A 25,380-nucleotide genomic window follows, 5' to 3' on the forward strand; every position below is an offset into this window, starting at 1 on the left:
GACAAGCGGTTCAGAAAATGTTTGTGTGAGTGAGATTACTTCGTTTCAGAATAGCAGAAGTACTGACGTGAAAGACTTATTACTTTAACCACTAGAGGGCACTGTTTACCTATGGACGTTTAACTAAGCGCAACTATAACAAGCGCATAAGGAAAGTACTGTCTTCAAGGTGCTGAGTGCATTTTAATGAATACAGCAGAAAGCTTCTCTTTATACTTTAGCAGTAAAGGGAGGCAGAGAAAACACCTCATCCCATCTCAACATAAAGTATCTACAATACGGCTCGCTTATGGGACTAATCGCTACGTCCCTACAAGAGTTACGCCAACTAAAATCATACTGCCGTGCGGCGTACGTCCTGTGTGCGCGCGCGCGGCGTCACTACACTTCCTCCCGCATGTCCTCTCGAAGCCGCGCCTCCTCTGCTTCCCGTGATGCACCGCGCGCAACATGGACCAGGCCGGTAAGGGTTGCGGCCGCGTTTCTTTCTCCGTTTTCCGTGTCGTTCGGGCGCAGCAGGTGGCGCGGTTCGCGGCTCGGTGCCGCCCTGGTGTTTTTGTCCGTGTCCCGAGCCGGTGCGAGACACACTCGCGAGCACCGCGCCCCCGAAGTGCCGCTTCCTGCGGGCTTCGCGGCCGCGGCCTGTTCGCGCGGGGAAGAAGGACGCGCCTGTTTGTGCGCGGCTCGACTGCGCCCTTCGGCTCCGTCCGCCAGGCGGAGGAGCGCCGTCTTAGCGCGCCGTTGCCGTGTGCGAGGAGACAGCGCGGGAGCCCTGAGACGCACTAGCGCTTTTCAGGGCTGGACACGGACGGAGCCCGCGGCGGGAGGGGCTCCGCACCTCGAGATGTGGACGTGGGACGGACGGGTGGGATGGCGATTGTGTGAGCGGGGGAAACGGTGCGCGTTTGGAAGTGTGTGTCAGTCCTCTGTTAGTCAGTACAGTGCGGAGCTGTTACTGATGGGACGGAATGGAGTTGTACACAGTAACAGTTGTGCACTGCCCCCCCCCCCCCCCCCCGCACTCGATGCATCTGTAACTCAGAAAGGTGCTAAAGAGCAGTAAAGGAGTCGGGGTGCGGTGTGATGTGCAGTGTATGTTAGCAGTGACGGATTATACTCTGTACCACAGACAATGATCTGCAAGGCACAGACAGCTCCGGCACCCTGGGGGGTCTGGATGTCCGCAGGCGGATCCCCATCAAGCTCCTGTCCAAGCAGGCCATCCGGACCAAACCTGCCCCTCGCCCTCAGAGAGCCCCGAATCGGCTGCCCTCCAAGACCGTGGCGGGGGAGGAGGGTACGGACCGAGAATAAGAACCAGCTACACACACACACACTCTCTCTCTCCCCCCCCCCCCCCCCGTCCCTCTCACGCTACACAACGCCGCTTCTTTACACTGTGAGTGGATGTGATTTACACTTTTGGGAAACCCTGCCACTAAAATTCTCTTTTTTTTTTTTTGTTGTCACTTACATTTACATATATGTATTCATTTAACAGAAGCTTTTCTCCAAAGCGACGTACATCTCATAGAAAATACAGTGTGTGCATTACGTTAACAGAAAGAGACTTAGATGCAGACGCACGATTCTAAAGTACGTATGGTACCATATGATTCATATGGTACTTTCCACCATATGAATCAACGTACATCACACGAGTAGCTGCATAAAACTTAAAATACATAAAACCAAATATCGACAATTCCTTCCTAGTAATTTCTTCTTTGTATAGATGTTTGTACAGTATGTATATATAAACACAGACACACACACACCCCCCACTGACTGAAGAAGCTAACTGTACTCCATGAATGCTTGGCAGCACAAATGAATGAGCTGTTAACATCAGAGGCTCACCCAGACTGGCTAACACAGGGTGGGACAATCTTGATCATGAAGGATCCTCACAAGGGTACAACACCTTCAAACTAACAGTCCATAACCTCCCTCTCCACAACGTGGAAGCTCCTCTCAGGCATCATAGCAGCTAAGTTGAACAGGCACAAGTCAATACGTGAGTATAGCTCAGAAAGGCAATGGAAACAACAGCAGAGGGTCAAAGCACCAGCTACTGGTTGATAGCGCAATCACTCAAGACTCTAAGACCAGACAGACGAACCTGAGCACTGCCTAGATTGATTATGAGAAAGCCTACAACCCCACACGGATACTAGAGCGCTTGACACTATACGTGGCCAACAGGACACTGATAGCCTTCCTCAAGAATTCGGTGCAGCTCTGGAAAACAACACTAGAAGCCCAACTCCAAGGCCTTCGCACAAGTGACCAAGTGCGGCATATACCAAGGTGATGCACTGTCCCTGCTGCTGTTCTGCATAGACCTGAACCCTCTCAGTCAGGTCATTGCAAAGAGTGGATATGGATACAAGTTCAGAAGTAGAGTAGCCATAAGCCACCTTCTCTACTTGGATGACATTAAGCTGTATGCCAGGAGTGAACAGGCATCAATTCGCTAATCGACCTCATCAGGATATATAGCGATGATATAGGGATGTCATTCAGACTGGATTAAGTGTGGTTGAATGGTAGCAAGAAGAGGGAAGGTGATCAGGACTGAAGGAGTGGAGTTATCAGAAGGCAGAATTGCAGACTTACAGGACAGCTACAAGTACCTGGATATCCCACAGATTGTGAACCACAACGAGGCAGCAAGGAGGTCAGTGACAACCAAATTCCTCCAGAGTAAAGCAGGTCCTGAGAAGCCAGCTCAATGCTAGAAATAAGATCCAAGCCATCAACATGTACACCACAGGAGGAGATAGATGCCACAGATGTCAAGACACGAAAACTCCTCACGATGCACGGAGGGTTCCACCCAAAGTCCAACACCCTGAGACTGTACGATATGCCAAAAGGGGGGAGGGGAGCAAGGGTGAGTGAGTGCTAGAGCCACTATCCAGGATGAAACAAGGAGCATCCAAGAGTACATCAGGAAGATAGTCCCCCAGGACAAACCACTGAGTACCTCAGGCAGCAGAAGACAGAGGGTGATGAGGAAGAAAAGGAGACATGTTGAAGACCAAGCCCCTCCACGGGCTCTACCATCAACAGATAGAGGGAGAGGCTGGCATCAAGAAATCCTACCAGTGGCTGGAAAAGGCCGTACTGAAGGACGGCATAGAGGTTCTGATCATGGTAGCACAGGAACAGGCTCTAAGCACCAGATCCATAGTGGCCAGGTTCTACCATAGCAGACAGGATCCAAGGTACAGGCTGTGTAAGGACATCTTTGAAACAATCCAGCACGTAATAGCAGGGTGTAATATGCAAGCTGGGACAGCATACACTGAGTGCAGAAAACTGGCTGGAAGTGCTCAAGTCCAAATGGGAGACACCACCAAAGGTGGTTGAAAACAGCAGAGCAACAGCAACTGCTTGTCAGTCTGGAACTTGGGGTCCTGTGGGACTTCACGTTCTAGACTGACAAGCAGTTGCTGGCCAACCAACCACACAATAGTGATGGTCAATAAGGAGGAGGAGAGGCCAATTGTGATAGATGTAGCAACCCCAAGTGACAGCAGTATCAGAAAGAAGGAGCATGAGAAGACTGAGAAGTAGCAAGGGCTGAAAGAATAATTGAAACGGATGTGGAAAGTGAAGTCCAGAGTGGTCCCAGTGGTAATAGGAACACTCGGGACTGTGAGCCCCAAACTGGGAGAGGGGCTCCAGTAGATTCCGGGAACAGCAACTGAAGTGTGTGTCCGAAAGAGTGCAGTCCTAGGAACAGCTAAGATACTGCTCAGAACCCTCAAACTCTGGTAGAGGAACCGAGCTTGAAGAAGACACACACACCACCCCATGTGGGGGGTGAGAGGAAGATGTTTTTCCATCTGTATATATACACACATATATAAACATTTATTTTCATTTTTTAATTCACCTTACACCTTTGTTCAACGTCCGTTAATGTTACCTGAACCACTTTACAATGAATTATTTTCTGTTATGCATGTTCTTAATGTATTAATTCAGGGTAAATACTTTTATTACTGTACAGCAGGAGTGGGATTCAAACCTAGAAGTTTCATGTTACAAGAGGTCAGCTCTTAAATGACGCTGTCTGCTATACAACTTGTACACCTACGTCGGGCTTTTCCCCCACGTTAGCTGGAGCTGTGTGTGTGGAGAGCTGTGAGATGTGTTGTCCGGTGCAGCGCTCTGGAAGAGGATGGGCAGTGCCGAGGTGCCGCTCGCCCTCCCGTTTGGCCGCGCTCACCGGGCGTCCGTGCCGTGGAGGGGGTCTGAACCCGGAGCGTGTGCTGTCTTGCAGAGGCCTTTGGGTACAAACAGGAGGACAGATTCGAGTGCAAGTCTGGGGATGCTTTTGGAAACCAGCGAAGACTTCCCTCACAGATGTTCTGGGACTATAAGGTGTGTGTGGCATGAACCTAAGCAGAGTGTTTCAACTGACAGGTTGAACTCCATGCTGCTGCTGCTTATTATTATTGTTATTAGTCTGTATAGCTGAAGCCTTTGGCGATTAACAATGTCAAGATTGTCACACCGCATTGGTGCTTCTAAAAGTACAGGCTAGCAATCGCATGCTGACCGTTAGGTGAACGGTACCATCAGTCAGCACAAGGTCAATCTGTGTGTGTTTTCCATTTTTTTATTATACTGTTATAGTTTCAGTAATTCATTTGCTGTACTGTGCTGCAGCTTAATATTTTTTGCTCTTGTACTGTTTTTTTGTGAGTTATGTCCCTTTGAGGCTCCTACAGATAAGGTGAACTGTGACCTTTGCACTTTTTATCTGTTCAGATGAATTTAATAGGTGAAAAGGATGACACACCGGTTCATTTCTGCGACAAGTGTGGGTTACCCATAAAGATATATGGACGCATGGTAAGAGAGTGAACACCCCCCAGCACCAGCACCCCACCTGTGCATTCCGAGTTCAAAGATTGTTGCACTGTGTCTGATATTAACAGTGTCCTGCTGGCTCCCCTACCCAGATCCCCTGTAAACATGTGTTCTGCTACGAGTGCGCTGTGCTCCACGAGAAGAAGTGTGACAAGATGTGCCCTGGGTAAGGTGCTCTGTACACTGCATACACTCTGTCTTCAACTTTCTTAATGTGTAACGGAAGAGACGGAGTGTTTCACCAATATAAGTTCAGGAGTATTGTACACTATCCTCTGCCACTATCAGTTATTATTATTACTGCTATTACACTTGTACCTCAGGTTAGGAAGTGGAAGTTCGTTTGTATCTCACAATTGTAAGTCCACTCACTGCATCCCAGTCCATAGACGCTTAATAATACGGCTTAGTCCCTTGGTTTATTCATGGGTTACTTACTGTTAAAAACATGAGATGAAGCTGAAAATGAATTTAAAATTCGCTATAAGCCTTTATTCTGTTTCCACCGGTGCCTCGTATAGGGTCTGCTTCCCTCTATACTGGACACATACTGGAAATATTGGGCCTGACGCAAAATACAACATGAATGCCAGTTTATTTTGTTAATGTGAAGCGACAGTAAAATCGCCTTTAAAATGACTGAAAATTGAAGTGACGCATCTCCGACCTCCTACTAAAAGTGCTCTGTTGTGCGAGACTGGGCCATATTCCTCCGTCAGGTCCCACAGGAGAATCGAGCAGTGGAGTAAAAGCAGAATGAGCTTCAGTGTGATCCTCCGTTACATGGGGAGAATTTCTTTGAAATGTGACATCGTGTCTCCCGCTAAACTAACAAATCTGGCCGCAAGGATATATAAGAAACGTGATTGTCAGCAAGTGGTTAAATCGTTTGCTTTCAAAATAGCGTAATAATAGAAACGTAACCCTTGAACTTGGTAATGTTTCTATCTTTAAAAATCCTTAAGTCAGATGCGAGGTACAAGTGTATTTTCATTTAGCTGACTTTGATCTTTGTCCAAGGCAATTTATGGGGATAGTTTATCCAAAACAAGGACTAGAGAAGCAGTGGCAAGTGTATTGATTAGATGCCTTTGTCTGCAATTGTTGGACTTGGGTTTGAATTACAGCAGCTCAAGCAAGGTTCTCAGCCTGAAAGGCTCCAGGAAAAAAGAAAAAAATCCTGGCTGTACAAATTGGTAGATAATGTCAGTGGCTTAGTGTACAAATATAATGTTATAAATTGCTTTGGACCAAAGTGGCAGCTGAGAATGATGAATGTAAATAATAATATTGTGTTCTTTCTGGACGCTTTACTGAAAGTGACATTTTGCTTATGTTGATCCTTGTCCGGTGAATGGTGTACTGCATATTTCTTTCAAGCATACAGTATTGGTCCAGCACTGCGTGGTACTTCACCTGCCCTATCTTGAATTTTGTTCAGTTCTGTGATGCTAAACAGTGAAAAAATTTTTTTGTTTGTTTTTTTCCCCCCCCTTTTTTTTTTTTTTTTTTTTTTAGTTTTTTTAAAGGCATGTGGTTATGTGCGTGTTTGTGCACGGGCTGTTCCCTGCTCCATTTCCCTTACTAAATCCTAAGTTCAGTCTGTCCCTCTATAGCTGCACGGACCCAGTTCAGCGAATCGAGCAGTGTCTCCGTGGATCCCTCTTCATGTGCAGCGTCGTACCAGGCTGCAAGCGCACCTACCTGTCGCAGCGCGACCTGCAGGCTCACATCAACCACCGCCACATGCGATCAGGAAAACCGGCCGGGGGTCGGCCGGCACCGGGTGGTTCTGATCCCCTGCATCTGCCCCCGGCCTCCGAGTTGGCCGAACGCTTCCTCTTGCCCCCGGACAAGCACCGTCTGCCCCCACCTTCTCACCTGCCCAAGCCGCACCTCATGATCCCTCCCCCACTGCAGCATGCTCCGCATGACCCCTACAGCCAGCCGCCGCCACCGCTGGATGACCTACGCTCCGTCCAGCCCCCACCTTCCGCCACGACTGATATGGCCCCGCCCCGCTCCATGGGCCAGGAGACTTTCCGCATCGCCACGGTGACCACGCGCAAGCACAGCAACCTCATCACCGTGCCCATCCAGGATGACTCAGGCAGTAGTGCGCCTTCTTCCCGCGATGCCCTCCCCCAGCCTGGGCTCCCGGCACCCCCGCCCCCACACCATCACCCTGGGGACTACCCAGGGCAGCCTGTTGTGCCCCACCCCCATCACATGATGCCTCCCCAGCAGCATTATGGCCCACCGCCTCCCCCACCCCCAATTGGTCACCCCATGCAGCACCCACCTCAGGGGTCAGGAACTGCCCACATGGTGTACACTCAGGCACCACCCCCACCGATGTCCTCAGCTCCTCCTCCTATCACCCCACCCCCTGGACATATCATCAGCCAGATGCCTCCATATATGAATCACCCCCCACCGGGCCCCCCAGTCAGCGGCCCACCGCCGCACCACTACAACCCTGCGTCCATGCAGCAGTTCCCTGAGGACCAAGGGACACTGAGCCCTCCCTTCAGCCAGCCTGGAGGACTGAGTCCTGGTCTTTGGCCAGCCCCACGAGGTCCGCCTCCTCCCAGAATGCAGGGTCCCCCTCCCCAGGGCCAGATTCCAGGACCCCACCACCCAGACCAGTCGCGGTACAGGCCATATTACCAGTAGTCCCCCCAAAAATTCTTCTAGGTCCAGCCAGTGAAAGACATGTCTGTCTGGCAGTGTATGTCTTTGGGTGTGACCTACAGCACCAGACCGCTTGTTTCATAGTAGCAGTTTGATGGAGCCTTTGTGTGGGTTCAGGCAGGACTGCTTTTGTGTTTTAAACCAAGGATGTCTTCAGTAAGGAGGGGAGGGGTTTTTCTGTTGAAAAGGTGATGTTTTTGTCTACAGGGTAGTCAGTGGTTTGGTGTTTCCTATGAATTCCTAGCAGTCTTATGCAGGAGCTGCGCCTCTCAAGCACCACCTGTATTAGGTTTAATGCGTCCTGTGTTCAGGATATAACTTCATCCATTTTATTATCATCTTGCAATAAAAAAAAAATTTAATTCGCGTAAAGCCTCAAACGTGTGTGAATTCCTTTTGCAGATACTGCTTTGACTAATATTTTCTGTGTGTTTATTGATGGAAGGATATAACCCTGGGAGCCCGAAGAAAATACAGAGCCACATAAATAAAAAATGTCATTTCTCCATGTCACCTGTGCCCTGAAAAACACCTTCCTTTCATTCATCCTTTCTTAGTAATCACTTGTTCAGTAGAGGCTCATGGCAGTCCAAAGCCCGTCCTGGAGAGCACATGGTGAAAGGCAGGGTACACTGTGAACAGGTTGGATGCCAGTCCATCACTGAGAAATCTCACACACACACAAACATGAGCATTTTACAATGACCAAGTTGCTTAATGTACACGTCTCGGGGCTGTGGGAGGAAACCCACAGGAATACTGCTTACCGGTGAAGAAAAACATCTCTGCTTTTGATGCCATCCTGCCCTTACCGCCAGAGGGCATCTTTCTCTAAATGTAAAATGATTTTCTACAACTTCAGTTTCCTTGTATGTCGTTGAAGGGTTTGGGTAGACCCTGAATGCCCTGACACGGTTTACAGTTACTACTTCATCTGAACAACAGCGCTTTGTTTTGCGGGACAAAGCTCTACACAGCATTGGGCTGAGATTCAAACCCTGGGCCATGGAGCTGGGAACTGAGTGTTTGAGTGCACTTTATTGGCTATGTTACTATTCATTGTGCTTTAATTTATTTGTTATCTTTAAGTAATGACTTTAATTTTCATAGTTTTTTTTCCTTTCTTGGTGGTGGTACGAGTTTATGGGCACCTGTGCTGACAAGAAGGAACCGTGTTTAGAAATCTTCAAGTTTTATACTTCTACATTGTACGCACAAAATCTAAAAGCTGACTTTTCTCAAAATCACAGATTATTTATGGGCAAACTATTTTTGGCACAGTTTTTTTCAGGTCAATAAATAAAAGCACTCAGTACTACTGGTACTTTGCTTTTAATCTTCTTTAACAACAGCAATGCACGTAATGTTTAAAATGGAGAAAACATTTTTTCAAACGGTTTTGTTTTTAAATTTAAAATATGTTGCCATCTTTAGCGCCAGATCCCATAATCATTGTGATTTTTTTTTAGACATGAACAAAAAGATAACAAAAAAGTACAAAACAGTTATTACAGTTTATGCAACCAAAAATAGCAATATTGAAAAAGTCTATATATTATTTGGAAAATAAATAGATAATCATTATATACATATTTCTTAAATCAACATCAACAATTTGAATATACAAAATGTACTGTTCTGTATGTAGCAAAAAATAAAGAAGTTGGAAAGATGACAAGAATACAACCTTTTCCCTTCTTTACAGACCTTGGGAAATTATCCTGAATATGTAAAGTTTCTTTTTTTTTCCCTCTCCCTCATTCCTCCAGATATGAATATGATGATCAGAGGAAGAGGGGTTGTTCTGTACAGAAAATCCCTTAACTCCATTTCCTTCCGATCTACTGGTCCTGGGTTTTGGAAACATCACCAAAGACTTGCCTAGAATTTAGTTTCAGGCTGTGGAACCTGAGGAGAGAGAGATGGTTGCTGCTTTTGATAAAAGATTCAGATCCATCACCAACTTTTCTACAGAACATCTGCCACACCTAGTGGCACGCACCACTGTTAGCACAAAGCACGTCAAGAGGAAAATCACCACCTGTCATGCTGAACCGAGCAAATTTGCATGTAATCTATTTGATTTTCAACTGTAAGGCAGTTTCTGGTAGAGCCACTTACTGCGCTTTCACCACTCTGCACACTCCACACACCGTTGCTTTGCTCATAACTTAGACTTTGAGGTGAAACCTGCAGGACACCAAGATTTGACCAAGTCACTAGGTCGGTTCAGAGCATGAAGATCTCCAACATGCAAATTTAAAGGTGGTTTAGTAAAGGCTGCTATGCTAACAATCTTGTTTCTGAGGAAGCAATGGGTGCAGCTCTTCAGGATGGGATTCTCTAACCAAAGCTCATATTAACTGTGTTTGTTTAACATTACAGTGTTCCCTCCACCTGTCCATTGTCCGAAACTGCAATTGCACCTTGGTGCGACTCTAAGCCATCACAGGACAAGTAAATCTATAGTCACTCTTGCAACACACCCTAAGGACAATTTAGATTGTTCAATTCATGTAACCCCCTTTTCCAGCATATAAATATATATACATGTTTTATACGTCGCACAACAGAAATAAGATAAGCCGGTGCTTCCTACGTTACCTTTTCACTTCTCTGCTGATGTTCCAAGTCGACCGGATCTTTCTCCAGGACACTCAACATGGCATCGTGAAGTGTCAAGAAGAACATGGATGACTTGATCTCGCTGTCAAAGAACTTGCAGCTGTGCAGTTTCTCCAGAATGTACACTACAACCATCAACAGTCAGTCAGTGCATCACAGCTGCACTGGTTTGTGCGGCATCGGTGATCGGTTGTTAAGATGTCCGGCGGTAAAAGGTGTTTGTTTCATGACTTTCAGTAAACATAAAAACATTCTAGTTGTATTGCATGAAAAGCTATTACGTGACAGAAATTGAATACACATACAATGTCTGAAACCATTTATCCCGAGCAGGGTCGTGGCAAACCGGAGCCTAACCCGGCAACACAGGGCGTAAGGGGCACACCCAGGATGGAACGCCAGTCCATCACAAGGCATCCGAAGCAGGACTCAAACCCCAAACCCACTACAGAGCAGGCCCCGGCCAAACCCGCTGTGCCACCGCATCCCCCGCTGAGTAGGTAATCATTGTTAATTTATTGTACAGTAATACCTTGCCCTACGTCGTTTTGTGTTGCGCTGATATCGACTTTACGCCAGTTTTGTGTTAAATATATATGGAAAAATATAATTCGTCTTCAGTCGGCTGACGCGACTTTACGTTGATCAGCTGAAAATATTAAAAATTGTTAAAAACTTAAAAATCACTTGAAAACAATAAAAAAGTGTAAAATCAAATAAAAATAAATGTTAAAATATCACTCACTTTCAGAACCACTTGTCCCATATGGGGTCGCGGGGAACCGGAGCCTACCCGGTAACACAGGGCGTAAGGCCAGAGTGGGAGGGGACACACCCAGGACGGGACGCCAGTCCGTCGCAAGGCACCCCAAGCGGGACTTGAACCCCAGACCCACTGGAGAGCAGGACCTGGTCCAACCCACTGCGCCACCGTGCCCCACTTACATGTTAAAATATATAAAATAATATATTGTCATCTATAAAATCAATTAAAAGCTTAAAAATATTTTAAAAAAATATTGTCTTATTTACCTGCCATTTTTTTGGATTTTTTTTTTGTTTTTTTCTTTACCATTAATTGAAGTGTATACACTTAAGGGGAATGCTTATTAGGGGTTTATAGGGGGTCTAAGTCGTTTTTTAGGGGTTATTTCATGTCCCCTCCCCCTGCAGCCTTACGCCCTGAGTTGCTGGGTTAGGCTCCAGCTCCCCGTGACCCCGTATGGGACAAGCGGTTCAGAAAGTGTGTGTGTGTGTGTGTGTGTGTGTGTGTGTGTGTGTGTGTGTGTGTGTTTCGTTTTCCGTCGTTTTTCGACTTAAGTCGTGCCTTTTGGAACCAATTAACAATGTAGGGTGAGGTGTTAGTGTTTTATTGGTTTTCTGGATGAATGCTTCTGGCAAAATTCTTGGGGGAGAGAAATGAGGACTGCTATGATTGGTGTCTGGACCACCACTGTCAGACAGGTTAACTTACTGTCACATGCTACTATGTAGACTTCCACCTCTATCCGGATGAGCTCCTTCAAGGTCTGTGAAACATCGTGAAAAGCTGTATGAGAGAAATCCACAGGTTGTGGTCTTGTACACACTCCCTGTTTGTTTCAGAACAAAGAGTATTACCGTTTTGAGCCCTTTCAGGGCGGAGATGTCAATGAAGGAGACAGCTGCAAAGTCCAGAATCAAGCTGTGAACGTCAACCTTGGGTACAATGATGTTCGCGGGAAGTTCCCTGTTCCAGTTGATTTGGATGGGAAGGTCCTTGAAGTCAATGGGTTGATCCAGATCTTCCAGGTTCCCCTCATCTTCCGACTCCTCAATCGGCATGGAGCCTTTGAGTAACAGCTCTTGCTATCGTAGGAGGAAATGAGGTCAGTTTGGAACCGGTGAGGTCAGTTCTGTTCCACAGAACAGGGCCATACATGTCATGATTGATGCTCACACAACTCACCCCTTTTATTTGCAGCTCTCCCTTACTAAGGAGCTTCCTGATCTTCTGCAAGGCCTTGTTTCTCTTACGCAGAACTCTCAGTGGGTTGAAGCCAAGCTGTGAAAACAACACAGAGTAAACCCATCACAGACCTCACCATCTCAGTCATCATCTTACCAAGGCAGAGAAACATCAAGTACTTATAAAACAGAGAATGACTATTATGTGGAAAAAAATGTGACGGTCTAATATAAACAATAACACGTAAACGTCACTGATATGTGATATTGGGGCAGATATTTACTCGTTTCCTTGTTTTAGCTTGAGATGAAAGGTTATTCCAGTTCTGGAATAATCTAATCAGCCAACATACACATGATAAATCAAGTTCACATAAACACAAGCAAATGATAAAACAGACTCAGCTAATGAGCAACTGTTTTCAAGATGAGGTGTGTGATTACAATGTGTGTCCATGGTGTGCTCCTGAACGGGCCAAATGAACTGATTTGTAACATTCCGGTGCTGTTAATCTCACAGGTCCAACTTTGCTACTTGTCATGGAACTCTGTGTTCTTGTCTAACCCTAATCCTAACTCTAAAGAAGTAAAGTGTACTCCGCATGGGGAAGGTACCTACGTATTCATTCAATTTATTTCTGAAGAAATCAATGTTTGCAAAGTAGATCGGAGAAGGGATTCGGAAGACTTTCACTCCCTCTGGTTCAAAAATCTGAAATCAAAAGGATTTATATTCAGAGTTGACTTCACCTTTTTGGGAATTAATTTTTATTAATTTTTATGGCTATGACTTTGAATACACTTACATTAAGGTAATCCTTTCGGTCTCTGTAGATGTCTGTTCCACTGATGCTGGCCAGGACAGAACAGCGGGGACTGGAAAACAGTAAAGAAACCGATGACATGACTACTTTCAACAGGACAGCCAAAGGTATTTGGACTATAACTCAATTGCTCACTGAGCTACAGTCGGTGAATAACCACTTTTACCGTAAATCATTTAAAAGGTTGGCCCACTTACAAGCACTGATTAGTTCTGTGCCAACTGTGGCTTAGGGCTCTTTATTTATCTTAAAGGTCAGCCTTTGTGAGTAGAGGTTTGTAAAAGGCTGTGTGTTTTTGGTCTAGGTGAGCTTGCTTCTGACGTATCGCACTGAATTTGGTTGGGCCCTCAGTCCAAGGCAGTGGTGATTGTTCATGATGCTCCCGAACCAAACATCGTACTCACAACTGTGTCCTGAAGACCACAGACAGCAGCTCTGCACCAAGGCCTACAGCCACTCCAAAGTCCATGCCCAACAGCAAGCATCCCACAAAGGTCAGGATCCAAACCATCTGGTGATAGTGGAGAGTCATACAATCGAGGGTGAAGGCTCACAGACCACACCTATATCCAAGATTTACATAAAAAAGCAATCCAAGGTCCAGTTATACTAGGACACCTCACTAGGTGAGCGCTGGGTAGGGATATTTGCACACTCACACAGTCGGGCGGGTCTTTCCGCCACAGGTAGGGGACATCTCGCACCTGCATCAGCATCCCCTTAAGGTTGACAATCACTACTGCCCCCAACACTGCCTGTAAAATTTGTTAAGAATTTCAGGGTATTGTTTCATTCCAGAGTCCTATATTAAACTGAAATTCTTCACCAGTGTCACAGGATTACGAAGTACTTTTTCGGAAAGCAGAACAAGAACCTCACCTTTGGAAGCGGCTCAAGAAGAAATCCAATGGATAAAGTGACAATCATCACTATAATAGCCGAGAGCAGACCAGCAATCTGAAATATTTTAATGGGTTATTATTAATTCCTAATTGTTTGATAAAACATCATATACTTATACAATTGTTCTGAACATTTCTGCACATTGTATGGTATTAATACATCTTAAGGACTTTTTTGGCCTCATGATCTACCTGGGTTTTGCCTCCTGTGCTTTCCTGCACAGCAGTCCTGGAGAGAGCTGTGCTTGCTGCAAAGCACTTGAAGCTTGCCCCAAAAATGTTGCTGAGACCTAAAGCAATGAGCTCCTGTAGGGATGACAAGGTGTTCCAGTTTGTCATGCAGGGAAATAAATCAACACGGTATGATGAATTATGTACCACTTCAAATGACAGTAAGGCTCTGAGTTGTAATGAACTTCCTACTGTGTTCCCTTTGTGTTGATCATGTTCAGTCTGAAAGTTTGTGTTTTGATGGAAACAAACACAAGAGTCTTCTGTAAAATCAGATGAGGACAGAATCAGAGCAGCAGGGCTTGCCTGGTTTCCATCGATGTGGTACTCATGTTTGATGGCGTAGACCTTGGCCACAGAGAAGGCAACGGCAAAACCCACAATGGCCATTGGAAAGGCGTCTCCCACCGTCTGTTGGAAGACCTCCATGTTTGGGGCCATCGGTGGCTCATACCTGGGGGTCAAGGTGTTACTTATTTCAAACATCTTATACCTTTATTACTTCAGGCATTGTTTTTATCTCAAATATCATGCATATATATTCAGTTTAGCTGCTTACCCTGGAGGGATATCCCCCACAATCTCAACTTGGTACTTTTGGTCAAATTGAAATGCATAGGAGATACCACAGATTATAATGGTCTGTAGAAAAACAGAACAATGTATAAAAATAAGAATGGATTTTTTTTCTTGATCAGCATCAAATCGAAGAACATCAGGGTAATCAAATACAAATGTAAGTGTATAGTAACAGGGGGGCGCGATGGCGCAGTGGGTTGGACCGGGTCCTGCTCTCCGGTGGGTCTGGGGTTTGAGTCCCGCTTAGGGTGCCTTGCGACGGACTGGCGTCCTGTCCTGGCTGTGTCCCCTCCCCCTCCAGCCCTTTGCTCTGTGTTGCCAGCTTAGGCTCCGGCTCCCCGTGACCCCGTATGGGACAAGCGGTTGTGACAGTGTGTGTGTAGTAACACAATCAAAATAAAAACAAATGCCAATTTTTAGGTACATACAGTTACTTCAGGCATTGTTTTGTCAATTATAATGGTGATGGTTTCTGTCATGATTATAATGCTTCTGTAGGTATTGTGGAGTTACAGATGGACACTCACCATGATGACTTCAATGGGTATTGGTACAGGAAGCTTGGCCTTGAACCTTTCATTGAGCTCCTTCACAATGAACACCACCACCATGACAATGATAGAAATCACCAAGCTGGCGATGTTGGTTTTATCAATCTGAACAAAGACCTTCTCCAGGGTCTGTAGCAAATAGTAAAACATTGACACTCATGATGTGAGTCTATGGTTAAGAACTGCTCTTGATGCCTAGTGACATAATGCATAGTCTTTGAGCAACTTCCAAAAGAACAACTAATTCATGGATGTCCTGGTGGAATCCATAACATGCCAAAAAAGAACATCAGTGTCATTATGTATGATCACCTGTTACTAACATGGTAATTTTGCCTGTGCTGTATCCCTTACTTACATAGATGAGCGACAGAGGTCCGCTGAGGCCTGGAACTGTCAGCCCAAACACAAACTTCAGTTGAGACACCAGGATATGGACTGCAGCCGCCGTGGTATACCCAGAGATTAGGGTGTCAGACAGATAAGTCACAATGAACCCCACCTGCAGCAGCCCCATGGCCAGCTGAGACAGAAAAAGAAGCAAGTACTGTGACACCACGGCACAGGGATGTTTGCACTGCAACCAGCACACTGTGGGGCTAGAGGTATTTCCACTGCCCACAGCATACAGGATGTGCATATCCTAGTTACTGGATGCCACACCACACACACACACACACACATTTTCAGAACCGCTTGTCCCTTACGGGGTCACGGGGAACCGGAGCCTACCCAGCAACACAGGGCGTAAGGCCGGAGAGGGAAGGGGACACACCCAGGACGGGACGCCAGTCCGCCGCAAGGCACCCCAAGCGGAACTTGAACCCCAGACCCACCGGAGAGCAGGACTGCAGTCCAACCCACTGCGCCACCGCACCCCCTCAGGATGCCACACCATTCCGAAACAATACCTGGAGAATGGTGTCTCTGCCACGCTATCAGAGAAATGCGAGAAACAATAAGAATTTCGAACGTGTGTTACCTGGAATATTCCCATGAGGAAGGTGGCAGATGCAGCCACCATGACCCTCTGCTGATCCTGGGTCAGGCCTTCGAAGCCAGTGATATTGACAGGGGGGCCGTCATCTGGTACGAGTCGGGTCACAGCAGCACCCACCATCAGACTCAGAACTGGGAAAGCACCTTTGGAGGAGAGTATCTTCTGTATTTGCTCCCCAGCAAATCGTGTACATGCAGTCTTTCATAAAACATGACTAAGCGTATTCAGTCTGAGGGAGATCTTTGGACAACTTGCAAATACAGTGATGTAGTATATAGTGTATATATAATGGCTGCGTATCCATACCTACCCACAGAGATATGTCTGGAGGTGCCCAGGAAGAAGTAGATGATGACGGGGAAGAAAGCTGTGAAGAGACCATACCGAGGTGGGAGGGATGCCAGCAGACAGTATGCTAGACCTGGTTGGAAGAAAAAGGCAGAGAATTCACTCACGTATTTATACGCATGGATTAAAATGTGTTTAGCAGCAAAGTTGACTTTGAAATTCCCAGAAAATCTCAAAGGTACGTTGCAGCACACATCATGTATAACAAATATTATAAAAGGATTTGAATGAGAGGCTTCCAACTTCCCTGGGCTAATCGGAAAACTGCTCTAAGGTGTTTCTCTGCTCCCCTCAGCTCACATGACAATGAAAACCTTACGAAATTTGAGGTTAGAGCCAAATGTTGCATCAAAGGTGTTATGCTGCTATCAGGGAATGCCTGTTTGGCTAATAAGCAGATCAATAAACGTCAGAGAAGGCATTAATGACTCAGCAACTGCGCATGAAATGCTCCCTAATACAGACGTAAATTCTCACTGATAAAGGCTGACACCTTTATGAGAATATTTGTGACAAAATCTGATGGTGCAAACAAACAGATGTGTTGTCATTTCCACAGCCATGTCTTGCACTTTAGAGACAAGCTCACGTTTATCCTTTGTGATATCAGCATCAATAATACCAAGCCTCCAATCACTAACTTATTGGGCACACTCATAAAGATACAGTATCCGCTGTCCTATCCAGGACCATAAATGAGCCCCTTCAAAGCGAGATGTAGATATTTTATGATCTTTCAGCTTTGTGTGTACACTAATGGAAGGTATCACTTGCTGGATTTCAAGGCCGGCACACGGAATTACCCTGCAGTACGGCAACCAGTCCAGTGCTGATCCCTGACACAATGTCCCCAAGCAACCACTTCTTGATGTTGTAGATGCGCAGCCATCCAATGATGGGCAGCAGGGAGCATACAGTTTTCTTGACTCGCTGGGTGTCGCAGCTGTGGAACGCAGACAAATGACACTTTGGAGAACAAAGAAACAGCTACCACTCTTTAAAATACAGGTGGTCCCCAACTTACAATGGGGTTATGTTCCACGAAACCCATGGTAAATTGAAAATATCGTAAGTCGAAAATGCATCGAATATACAAAACCTACCGAAAACCATAGCCTAGCATATGTGTGATGGCCATTATGGGCTTGCCGCCGCTGCCCAGCATTGCAACAGAGTATCGCACTGCATATCGCTTGCCCAGGAAGAAATCAAAATTGAAAATTTGAAGTACAGTTTCTACTAAATGTCTGTCGCCAGCTCATCATCGTAAAGTCGAAAAACAGTAAGTCGAACCATTGTAAATTGAAGACCATTGGTACTGCCAGAGGACTACATTATTCTGAGGTATCCTCTAACAACATTAAATACAGGGAAAAAAAAAACAGAAAAACTGTTGTCCAAAATCTCGTAGAGTACAAATACAACTTTATTTGCTTACTCACATACCCCAAAGCAAGTAATTTAATTCTAAATGAACTGTCAGTGCACAAAGTAGATTGCCTTTCATACTTTTTCTAATTTAGTACAAATATTATTTCTTTCTCAGGTATGACAGACATTTCTGTTAACAGAAAATTTACATTTACTCATTTTGCAGAAACTTTTCTCATATGACTTTACATTACATACGTTTACCATCTGTTCTTCTTCACCAGTGATTAAAAAAGGCTTGAAACACCAGAATTATTTTCCTTCTTTAATGTTTCATGAAAACATAATTTTGAAGAAAATAATTAATTTGCTCTTTCAGTATTTAAAACGGTGAAAATAAGTCAACAAGAGAATTGTTGCCACCGCATACATGATAGTTTTTATTTCCCATGCTCAGATGCCCATAGATCCTGCAAAGTGAACTGTGTAGCATTGTATATATTACAGAAACTTCACCGTTTCCCCAAACCTGAAACTGGAATGTTCTGCAAAGTTAATGGCATAAAAAAGGGTGCAGCGCATCTTCAGCATGTCAAGGTGGACATAGAAAAGGAGGACCCATACGTGAACTGGGCCTTCACATGATCCAGCGTGGTTCTGTGTTTCCTGTCGATCTTCTTGTAATCTTCTGCAAACGAGTCCTCGGAGTACACAGGCCTGTTCACCAAGTACCGCTTTTCTGGCCGCCGTATCACATTAGGCCGCTCACCGATGGTGCAGGAAAATGTGTCGGGGCTCCCCTACGGAACATGGAACAGGTGGAATGAGTGCCGAGGCGTGCAATCACTGTAGTGTCAGTAATGTGACAGCCCATGTAATCCCATATTTCGGTGGGAGCAGTTACCTGAAAAAATTCTGAAGATCATCAATAAGAGCAACAGAATGAATTCCTTCACAGTAATATTTTACAAACACTGTATGCCATAGCAGACAATTTGGCAACTTGCCCAGCAGAAACAGCTAATAAGATTAAAAGTATTTAGCAAGTCTATCATTGGTCAATAAATACAACTGATTTAAAAAAGCACCAGTAAGAAAAAGTTCAGCAAAGTTTTTTGTATGTGTCACTAACCTGGGTTCAGGGCAATACACACACACACATACACACACACACACACACACACACACACACACACACACACACACACACGCACACACAGAGCCTGAAACTGCTTGTCCCAAGCAGGGTTATGGTGAGCCAGAGGCTAACCCGGCAACACAGGGTACAAGGCTGGAGGGGGAGGGGACACACCCAGGGTGGGACGCCAGGTCATCACAGGGCACCAGAAGCAGGACTCAAACCCCAGACCCTCCAGAGAGTGGGACCTGGCCAGACTCACCATGCCACTGCACCCACCCTTGGTTCAGGGCAATAAAACGGTGCAAAATGGTCAGCAGTATAAGGTGATTTTTAATACTTTGTTGTTAAACATCCAACATGCGAGATTTCCCAGAGAAAAGTGAATGAAATATACAACATACATAGCTGAATGATACGTTTGAGCAGCAAATTACCTGTTTGTCTGTCGGCAGCATGGTAAAATGTTCTCAAGTTTCCCTCACTTTGTACTCCTTTTGTTTTTACGCATCCGCACAGACAGAAGGTCAGAAACGATGTAACTCTTCCTAAATATTTCCATCAGGGAACTCGGTATTATAACTTATCACATCTATAATTATTAACAGAAGTTATGATGCTGTGCTTTTAAAAAGGTTCTTGCCCCCCTATCCTTGACCATTGTTCTAACAGATAAACACACTGGCACTTTGCCTGATACTTAATGAACAATTTCAGATGCTCCATTTAGCCTTGGCTACAAGCATTTTCTGACACAATCGATAAAATACTATACAGTACAATTGAACTTTATTGTTACACTTCTCCGAAATTTCCTTTGCGTCATAGCAGCTCCATCCTTTAGGACAATGACATGTTGCAAAACTGGGCAGCATGCAAAGGGAGGAAAAAGAGAATACACAAGTATAAGAAGAAATAAGAAAATATGAAAAAGTAAGGAAATGAATAAATAGATGAATAAATAATGCACAGAGGCTGTCCAAATGACATACACTCTGAACATGACACTTTGAGACAGCACATGACATACATTACAATGTCCATGTATGTTACACATCCAGATTATATACCAAGAATGTGGCACAAATTTATATTTTTTGTTCTGATCTGTACACTTGTTATTGCTGACTAGACTGCACTTCCCTGAGTATCGATGCCTTGGTGGAGCAGCCAAACTGACTGAGGACTGAGAGGACTGTTGAGTCTCCACTTTGGGATTCTTATACTGTCTCATTGAAGGCAGGACCAGGTATTCGCTGTGTAATGTACGTGAGGGGTCGGAAGAGATGCCGAGTGTAAGTCTTTTCTTTCCACGATCTTCTGGTAAGCTTTCCAAAAGCTGCTTAAGAGGCAAGGATGGTCCACCATCTTGCAACAAATCTCAGGTATTTTGAACCACCTCGTCTTAAGTTCAACCCATTCTATAGTGTGTCCAGTAATGTACACTGGCAGTGGTTATGGTATCATGATGGAGTAAGGTCTTATTTTTCAACACTCAAACTGTATTATTTGTTATCGCTCTTTTGAATAAATGCCAAACGTAACCCTGGATAGAATGTGCCACTTGAAGTGGGAGTCTAATAAAACCGGCTGTTAAACAGCAGAGCTGAGTAGAGAGGAAACGGAAGGCACGTCCTCCCTTCATCCCAAGTTTCTGATCTGACCTATCCAATTGTTCACATATTTATGAAGCTTGGTGTAAACATGATATACAGAAAGAAGGGATCCACAGGCACAAACAACCCGTTCCTTTGTAAGGAACCTAGGAACTTCGAACACCTTGTTTCTGTCTTAGTCCCCAATTGTAGAGTGAGACGTTGCTGTACTCCCATCGACAAAACCTGTTGTGTCACTGAGAAGTTCATCCCCGCTAATAACTGTTTGTCTGGACCACACACACACACACACACACACACACACACACACACACACACACACACACACATTTTCAGAACCGCTTGTCCAATACGGGATCGCGGGGAACCGGAGCCTACCCGGCAACACAAGGCGTAGGGCCGGAGGGGGAGGGGACACACCCAGGATGGGACGCCAGTCCGTCGCAAGGTACCCCAAGCGGGACTCGAACCTCAGACCCACCGGACAGCAGGACTGTGGTCCAACCCACTGCGCCACCACACCCCCCTGTGGGCCATACATATTTATCAAATTATCTTTACATTTACATTTATTAATTTAGCAGACGCTTTTGCCAAAAGCACCGTACATCTCAGCAAAAGTACAATTTATACATTACATTAAGAGAAAGAGACATAGCTGCAGACATGTGACTCAAGTAAACCTAGTTTGTTACCTACCAGTTGCTGCACCAAGGTTCATCGTTCAAGTAGGTACATAAAACACAGGAAAGACAAATCCTGATACCCTCCTACCAATTTTTTTTTATATATATATATATATTATAAGATACACAAGCAAGCAAATACAATGCCGGAGTAGTGGCTGATGAAAGGCTTTATCTGCAGATGCTCATGAAGTAGCAGTGCATGAACATTTACACTGTACATGAGCTGGAGAGATCTTGGGCGAAATGGGTCCAAAAAAGGTGAGTTTTCAGACCCTTCTTGAATGTAGATAGAGTTTCCGCAGTTCTGAGTGAGAGGGGAAGGTCGTTCCACCACAACGGAGCCAGAACCGAGAACCTCCATGCTTTACATTTTGTGTGCGGGACAACCAAGCGAGCAGAAGTAGACAAGCGAAGGGGTCTAGCTGGGGTGTAGCGGTTGATCAAGACCTGTAAATAGCTGGGAGCAGTTTTTTTGATGCATTTGTAGACAACAACCAGGGTCTTGAATTTGATTCGGGCAGCAATAGGAAGCCAGTGCAGAGAAATGAGAAGAGGAGACACGTGGGAACGCTTTGGCAAATCAAACACAACTCATGCAGCAGCATTTTGTAGAAGCTGCAGAGGTTTCATGGCAGTAGCAGAAAGGCCACACAGGAGAGAGTTGCAGTAGTCCAGAGGGGAAGTCACCATGGCCTGGACAAGTAGTTTGGTAGAGTCAATTGTGAGGTAGGGACGGATCCTACGAATATTATGAGGATGTATCTGCAGGACCGGGTTGTAGCTTCGATGTGCTGAGAGAAAGACAGACTCGCGTCAATCGTTACTCCCAGACTTTTAGCTAAGGAGGTAGGTGAGATGAGTGAGTTGTCCAATTTGATCGATAGATCGTGACAGGAGGACGGGCCAGCTGGGAGGTAAAGAATCTCTGTTTTGGAGAGGTTGAGTTGGAGGTGGTGATTAGACATCCACGAAGAGATGTCCGACAGGCAGGCAGCAATGCGTGCGGAGATGTCTGATGCACCACGTGGAAAGGAGAGGAAGAGCTGGGTATCATCAGCATAGCAGTGGTGTTTGAATCCGTGGGAGGCTATGACCAGACCGAGGGAGGAGGTGTAGATTGAGAAAAGAAGAGGACCCAATACCGAGCCCTGCGGGACACCGGTTGAGAGAGGCAGAGGAGAAGAGAGAGAGCTCTGCCAGACCACTTGATAGGATCTGTCAGATAGGTAGGACTCAAACCATCTAAGTGCCGCACCTTTGATCCCAAGCTGGTTAAGAGAGGAGAGTAGAATCCAGTGGTTGACTGTGTCGAATGTCGCAGACAGATCGAGGAGGATGAGGAACGAGGAGAGGGAGGCGGCTCTAGGGGCTTGGAGAGCATCAGACACCACCAGAAGGACCGTCTCAGTGGAGTGACCAACTTTGAACCCAGACTGATAATCATCAAAGAGGCGGTTCCGGGTTAAGAAATCAGAGAGTTGATCACAGGCTGCCCGCTTTAGGGTTTTAGACAGGAAGGAGAGGAGAGAGAGCAGTCTGTAATTTTCAACCAGATTGGGATCCATGGAGGGTTTTTTTAACAGAGGTGAAATTAGAGTGGTTTTGAAGGCAGCTGGGAAACAGCCAGAGGAGAGCGAGGAGTTGATGATCTTAGAGATGAAGGTGGAGAGTTGCGGGGAAATCTTCTGTAGGAGTGATGATGGGATCGGGTCAAGAGAGCAGGTGGTGGCTCTGTGCAGTATCATGAGGTCAGAGATTTCTGATTCGGAGAGCAGCTTGAATTTGGGGAGGATAGCTTCGCAGGGAGGTCCAGCGTGAACCAGGCAGGTTGATGCTGAGAATTTGTCAGTGATTGCTTTGACTTTGTCTCGGACAAACAAAGCAAAGTCGTCAGCAATGAGAGAAGAGGGAGGAGGAGGTGGTGGGGGACACAGAAGGGATGAGAAGGTCGCAAAGAGTCTGTGTGGTTTTTTAGATGCAGACTGTATTTTTTTATGGAAGAAGGAGGTTTTAGCTGAAGAGACAACAGATTGAAAAGCAGCTAAGGGTGACTGGTAGGCATCCAGTTCCGATGGAGTTTTGGATTTATGCCATCTTTGCTCTGCAGCCCGTAGTTTGGTCCTGTTAGTACGTAACGTATCAGACAGCCATGGGGTAGCAATGGGGCGTACTGATCTAGAAGACAGAGGACAGAGAGAATCAAGGGAGGAGGATAGGGCAGAGAGTAAAGTGTTAGTGGCATCATCTGTAGATAGATCTGAGAATTGTGCAGCAGAAGTGAGAGCGGCCAGAGTAACAGAGGCAAAGCAGGAAGGTGAGAAAGATTTTAAGTTGCGGCGAAAGGTGACAACGGCTGCAGAAAGAGGCGACGAGTTAGTGGTGAGGCAGGGTTGAAAGGAAATGAAGAAGTGGTCAGAGACATGCAACGGAGTGACAGAGAGGAGAGCAAACCACAGTTGCAGGAAAATACAGTTACCCGTTTTGTGAGTGGCAAGGGATTGGGACAGGGAGAGATCAAAGGACTGCAGAAGTAACAGAAGGCCACTTGCATGAATGTCATTGACATGCAGGTTGAAGTCACCCAGGAGAATCAATGGAGCGTTGTCCCCCGGCAGAGAGCTCAACAAGATATCGAGGTCATCCAAGAAGCAGCCGACAGGGCCAGGAGAGCAATAAAGAACAACCACAACAAGAGTGACTGGGGCAGTGATAGAAACAGCATGCCATTCAAATGAGGACAGATCATGCAAGTGAAGAGGAAGAATAGGGTATTCCCACCAGGGAGAGATGAGCAAGCCTGTGCCTCCACCTCTGCCAGAGGAACGAGGGGTATGAGAGAAGGAATAGTTAGTGGAGAGTGCTGCAGTGGAGAGTGCTGCAGGTGTGGCTGAGTTGTCTGGGGCGATCCAGGTTTCAGTTAGGGCCAGGAGGTCCAGTGAGAGATGGGAGGCATAGGCTGGTATGAAGTCAGCCTTTCTCATTTCTCACAGCGGACTGGCAGTTCCAGAGTCCCATGGAGAAAGTAAAGCAAGATGGAAGGTTTTACAGGTGAGGATAGGCCAGGTTACTGTAGCAGCGAGAGCGTCCAGGTCTCTGGTGGTGGCGAAGTCGCACAGCTCGCTTACCGTAGAAGACTTTGATGGTCGACATGTTGGGCGCATGATCCCTTGAGGACGAATGTGCCGGTGGCCTTCCTCGGTGGACTCCCACAGGTAGACACCCTTGTCTTTGCACCCCAAGTCTTCGCACCAAGGGGCTGCTGCTACGGATCACCAGAAACTATTTAAACCGGGCTACTGCCTATCAGCTGAGTATCCTAATCGAACTTTTTGCTTGTTCAGTCCTTGTTCAACCAGAAAAAACTGTAGATGTATGGAAAGGTTTGTGGCCTACTGGTCAGACAATGTTTCCAAGTCATCTGTAACATCTGCAAGGAACAAGCTTGAATGCACAGTTTCTATTTGTTTTGTGAATTGAAAAGACTGAAAACTAAAGCAGTGAACGTGGCTTGTGCAAAAGTTTGTTCACCATGTCAGTCAGTACTTAGTGATACCTCCTTTGGTAGGAATCACAACTTCCAAACAATTCTTTTAGCACTACTGGGAGTGTAAGAGTCTTGCTTTAGGGATTTTTCCCCACCGTCCTTTGTAGAACCTTCTGGGTCAGAAGTATCTCAGATCATCTTGAATGCTCTGCTTGTTTGAGATCTACTCACAGATTGTCAATAACAATCAAGTCTGAGTGCTATAAAAGCCATTCCAAACCCTTAATCTTTCTTTGCCGGGAGTACTGCATGGTGGAATTTGAGGTGTATTTAGGATCATTGCCTGGCTGAAAATCCAACCTCTTTTCAGCATGACAGGTTTTTATCCACTGCTAGAACTGCATAGAGAGGGGGGGCATAGTGGTGCGGTGGGCTTGGCAGGGTCCTGGTCTCTGGCTGGTCTGGGGTTCGAGTCCAGCCTGGGATGCCTTGAG

At 45.9% G+C, this 25,380-nt stretch overlaps 2 protein-coding genes across 3 annotated transcripts; one reads left to right on the plus strand and one right to left on the minus strand.

Annotated features, from left to right (window-relative positions):
* The first annotated feature begins 245 nt into the window (after positions 1-245).
* On the plus strand, positions 246-7,974 carry cbll1 (Cbl proto-oncogene-like 1, E3 ubiquitin protein ligase). Of its 2 annotated transcripts, none has more exons than XM_018747621.2 (6): positions 246-463; positions 1,130-1,297; positions 4,295-4,395; positions 4,786-4,869; positions 4,980-5,053; positions 6,504-7,974. In XM_018747621.2, exons 1-6 carry the CDS (start codon positions 451-453, stop codon positions 7,561-7,563), a joined length of 1,500 nt encoding a protein of 499 aa, XP_018603137.1. In that variant the 5' UTR covers positions 246-450; the 3' UTR covers positions 7,564-7,974. The 2 variants fall into 2 exon arrangements, with proteins under 2 accessions (XP_018603137.1, XP_018603136.1); XM_018747620.2 differs by having other exon boundaries at positions 249-463; positions 6,489-7,974.
* Positions 7,975-9,430: 1,456 nt separating this feature from the next.
* slc26a3.1 (solute carrier family 26 member 3) lies at positions 9,431-24,552 on the minus strand. The gene is made up of 22 exons (XM_029259503.1): positions 24,528-24,552; positions 18,864-18,874; positions 18,584-18,759; positions 17,392-17,531; positions 16,551-16,661; positions 16,223-16,383; positions 15,599-15,763; positions 15,217-15,369; positions 14,670-14,752; positions 14,417-14,564; positions 14,072-14,185; positions 13,857-13,934; positions 13,637-13,732; positions 13,382-13,488; positions 12,960-13,029; positions 12,773-12,865; positions 12,155-12,250; positions 11,827-12,018; positions 11,681-11,735; positions 10,186-10,331; positions 9,703-9,771; positions 9,431-9,489 (listed from the first exon to the last, which is right to left on the minus strand). The coding sequence occupies exons 1-22, from the start codon at positions 24,550-24,552 to the stop codon at positions 9,463-9,465; spliced, it is 2,316 nt and encodes a 771-aa protein (XP_029115336.1). The 3' UTR covers positions 9,431-9,462.
* Positions 24,553-25,380: the final 828 nt, after the last annotated feature.

Source organism: Scleropages formosus, chromosome 2, assembly GCF_900964775.1.
Source record: "Scleropages formosus chromosome 2, fSclFor1.1, whole genome shotgun sequence".
Lineage (NCBI taxonomy): Eukaryota > Metazoa > Chordata > Actinopteri > Osteoglossiformes > Osteoglossidae > Scleropages > Scleropages formosus.